This window comes from Plectropomus leopardus, unplaced genomic scaffold (assembly GCF_008729295.1).
Source record: "Plectropomus leopardus isolate mb unplaced genomic scaffold, YSFRI_Pleo_2.0 unplaced_scaffold8924, whole genome shotgun sequence".
NCBI lineage: Eukaryota > Metazoa > Chordata > Actinopteri > Perciformes > Serranidae > Plectropomus > Plectropomus leopardus.
The window spans coordinates 1-4,415 of record NW_024698391.1 but is presented as its reverse complement, the minus strand read 5'-3'; the positions used below and the strand labels follow the sequence as shown (position 1 = coordinate 4,415).

Sequence of the window (4,415 nt, the reverse complement as noted above, 5' to 3'; positions counted from 1 at the left end):
TATAATGATATTCACAATTATTTTGATCAATACTGAGATCACAATTATTTGTTATGATTCTTCATTGCGTTTGAGACACAATCTTTTTATTGCATTTTCACATTTATATAGAGTACCGTGCTCACTCACATGTTGTGCTACGTGCATTCATGTACAAAACTTGGCATCGAAGTTAGACTTAAAATGAGATTCTTCTTCACCTACCCAATGTGGATACCCTCACATTTTTTGTTTGTTTTTACAGCGGTCATGGTAGTGTGACATGCTGCAGACACAAGTTTAATGCACCCTTTGCATGTGATTTGTTCTCGCTTAAATCTGAACAAAAACAACTGATAATTGCTTATGACGGATATTTTCATTTTGCCCGTCTGCAGTCCCAACACGAACGTTTTTTACAGGCTGCTGCTGCTGCAGTTTATGTGTGCAGTGGCATGACAGTTCTTTCAAAGAGGAGACAGGCTGTTTCTTATTTAGTGCTTGCTTTTGACACGCAGCAGAGTTTTCTATGAGTGGGACAAACATTTTTCAAGTTCATTTAATTGTAAGAAGCCAAAATCATAATTGTGATTAATATTCAATTAATTGTGCAGCCTAGGGCGTTCTAGGGTAAGACTTTGAATGTCTATGACCTGTATATTTGCGGTTTTAAAGCTGACGTGTAACTCTGACCTGAACAGAGTTAAGTGAGAGGGACACTTCCCCTTGCTCGTCAAAAATAATTAGTTAGAGTTACAGAAAAAGGGAGAAAGTTTCCCCACACAGTATGTTTCTAAACATCCACAACTGCAACTTCAATAGACAGTTTACTCACGTCTGTGGCTGTGCAGGGTCATCTCCTAACGTCACACTCTCGCCCTGGATCTCATTGAAGCACTTCTCACAGAAATGATACCTGCAAAAATACACATTTAACATTCAGCACATTCAACACTCAACATTTTGTATTCAGCCACTCTGTGTCCAATACAACAGCGCACAAAACAACACTTGTCTTTTATGTTTTATAACAGAGAGCGGGGAATCCGTAAGCTCCCATTGAGAGTGTAAATGGACTGCGCTGCAGGAGCCTCATGTTGTCTGTCAGGCTGAGCTGTATCACTACTGCTTCTGTGCTTCTCCGCTCTCAAAATGCCCAGTTTAAGTGTGAAAAGAGGCGCTGCAGTTACCCTGTTTATACAGCAGGGGGCGCAAGGGAACGTGGTGCAAGCAGTCATCTGCTGGCTTTCAACTGAGAGGAAAAGGCACTGATGAGCAACGCTGTATGTGGCAAAAGCGTTATATTTTCATCTATTGTACAAGAGTGGGGGCAGCAACACTGAATTCACTCAGTCCCTCGATAGATGCTGAGTAAAACACATCAACACACTGCTCTGTTCCTATGTCTCCTGCTTTTTTGGGTTTAGTGTCTTCAGAGCGTATCCCTGCATGTGCAACACTAGAACCTGGCTGTTAATAAACATTGTTGTGACCAAAACCATTTTGTAGTCTCACGCTGTGCCAGGACCTGGAGGCAGAGCCATTAAAGCCGAGGCTGTCAGGACGACCCTTCTGCCTGGATCACAGTGGTCCCTCTAGAGCTACAGAGGAACAGATCCCAGGCTGCAGGGGGTGGGTAATACAGTTCAAATGGCTGCGTTTATTGCCCATTAAACCACTTAATGAACAACTGTGCATGCAAATGTGTGACGCGTATGAAATGATTCACTGAGATTAAAATTCCACCAAGAGTAACATTATTTTATACCCAATACGTGGTGGAGTTAATTGTCACCCATAACTGAAAAGACATACATGGACGAACACACACACGTACCTGTTCTGGTAGCTGTAGTATGTGCCTCCGGTAGGTATGGTGCAGAGCTGCTTGCCATAGCAACACAGGGTTTGAGGAGAGAACTCGTACTGCAAACACAAGCAAAATGACAAGGTTGTCAAAAAATTCAAACTAAATAATTTCATACATCCCTTGCATCAGAAGTAGAATAATTAAATTAACTGCCAATTCATTTTTTATAGAGCAGGTCAGGACCATACTGTTATTTCAAGTTCATTGTTTGCTGAGCGATTCCGTCCAAGCATTAAAATGTTCACTATCGCATGGTATAAGTCTGAGTCAAACAGTTTTTGTGTGATTCACCAAACAAAACTCAAAGGAAGAGGATGTTAATATTGGTTTTTTTCTGTTTTTAGTGGCAGCCATGTCACATTAGTTATTTTTCCTAACAGACAAAACCATGTCTCTTGTCCTTTTACTGCATCTTTATGACGCCCTTCATCTCACCTTCCTCCCGCAGCAGTATCCCAGGCCCTGCATGACGGGGTCAATCTCTGACTCAAACACCTCGGCCAGCTTGGAGCAGTATTTGTAGACACGAGAAGTCTTGCGGTTGTAGAGCCAGGCGTTGTTGAACATCAGCCACACATCATCGACGTATTGCCAGGGCTCTTGGTATTGGCCCGTGTCAAGCTTACGCTTTATTGTGGACAGATCTATTGGGTTCTTAACGATGTCAAAGTAGTCCTGGAGACAGACAAACGTTTAGGTGTTACACAGTAAAGAGCTAAAATAATGTAGCTGAATTATGTGCATCCAACAAAATTGTTTAACATTTCATCATTTCGTTTTAAGTAGGAACACTTTGCCACGTACTGGGATACCCAGAAGCATGGGGTCTACAGGCTGTCTGAAGGGCAGGGACTCAGGGTCCTGCCTGTAGAGAGACTCCAGAGTCGGCATCAGAGCCTGGCGCAACTCCTCAGGCTTAAAAACTGAAAAATGAAAAACAATGGAAAAAGCAAAGCGAGAATAGTTAGAGGAAAAGGTTTACTGCACAGGAAAACTGTAGAGAGAGAAAAAACAGAAGGAAGAGGGCTACTCTTCCCAAAGAAAACACGCTTCCTGAACACAACTGCTGATCTGTCAGTCAAGAACAGCAACATTAAATCCTGGCCAAGCTGTCATCTGTTATCTGTATTACATCACGTTTCTAATTATCTAAATTTCTAACAATTGAAACAGGACACATCAAAACCTACACTTACGTTACAGGACCACAATTTTATCGTGTTAAATTGTTCGCTCCAGAGTTCGAGTTAGAGAACTAGAGTTTTGATTGTTTCTCAGTTTAAGGACCCTGACACACCAGGCTAACAGTTGGCTGTTGGTAAATGTTGGGCCACTGGTGAGCGTCTGTTGCCCTAGTTTTTGCTGCGTGTCCCAAACAACTGGCACTCATTGACCCGTCACCTATTTTTTAGTCGATTCTATATGTTGAGTCAGTATCAAAGACAGCGGAGAGCGTCGGTTAATGAAATTACTCTGATTCACCATTTAACTCAGCGTACGAGAAGAAGAAACTGACATGAGGAAAGCAAACAGCTTAAATCAAGAGGGCATGATATTGGGGCGCCTAGTGGCACAGTGGACAGAGCGTCACCCCATATACAGAGGTTGTATTCTCACTACAGCGGCCGCAGGTTCAATTACGGCCTTGGCCCTTTGCTGCATGCCGCGCCCTCTCTCTCCCCCCTTTCACGCTCAAACCCCCCACACCCACCCAAAAAAAACTTTAAGAGGGCATGACATTAAAACAAACGTAATATATTAGGTGAGCCAATTCTTTTCACAAATAGTTCAAAATTGTTTGTGACTGTTTGCTGACACACGGAAAACAGCCTTTGTTGTTCATCATCTGGTTCTGTTTTTAATGTTCTAACTGACTAACTAGAGTCTGTCGGCCTTCCTGTTGTCCTGTTTGAGTGATGAATTAAGGCTACTGTCGTCTGCTTCTACGGAAAGTTAATTACTCTCATCTGGTGGAGAACGTACGTCAAATTCGCCATTGGCTGTAGTGTTCAAGTGCAACTTTTTGGCCAAGACACAGGCGACCCAACAGTTGGCTTTGGCTGCCACTAGTTCTTTGATATCGATTTGGTGTGTCTGAGCCTAAACACACATTGCTCCATGCCTGTACATGTACTGTAACTGAAATGTTACAATGGCATTCAAATGTATTGGCTGTATTGTTGAGTACATTCTACCATCAGGTAGGGCTGTGCAATTTCAATTTTGGGGGCGCCCGGTGGCTCAGTGGATAAGGCAAACACCCCATACATGAAGGCAGTGTCCTTGCTGCAGCAGCCATGGGTTCGATTCCAACTCACTGCCATTTGCTGCTTGTCATCCCCTCTCTCTCCACCTTTCACGCTATCACTCTGACCTATTTAATAAAGGCAAAAATGCCAAAAAGAAGAATCTTCCAATTACATTGCGATTACGATTTTGGATTCACTCGATTATCAAATCAAGATAGAGCGACAACAAGCACGAGCGGGGAGAGCAAACGTGTGTGTGTGTGCCGGTGATGGTGACAGTGAGGCTGCAGTGAGAGGAGCAGAGAGTATGAAGTGAA

The 4,415-nt window shown here is 43.1% G+C and overlaps 1 protein-coding gene across 1 annotated transcript; it reads right to left on the bottom strand.

The window, feature by feature from the left end:
- Window positions 1-814: 814 nt before the first annotated feature.
- Window positions 815-2,772, bottom strand: LOC121940518 (histone lysine acetyltransferase CREBBP-like; the record flags this gene model as incomplete). The annotated part of the gene is made up of 4 exons (XM_042483278.1): window positions 815-895; window positions 1,817-1,905; window positions 2,285-2,524; window positions 2,654-2,772. Coding segments are annotated over 4 exons (529 nt in total), but the record flags the coding sequence as incomplete, so codon positions are not given.
- Window positions 2,773-4,415: the final 1,643 nt, after the last annotated feature.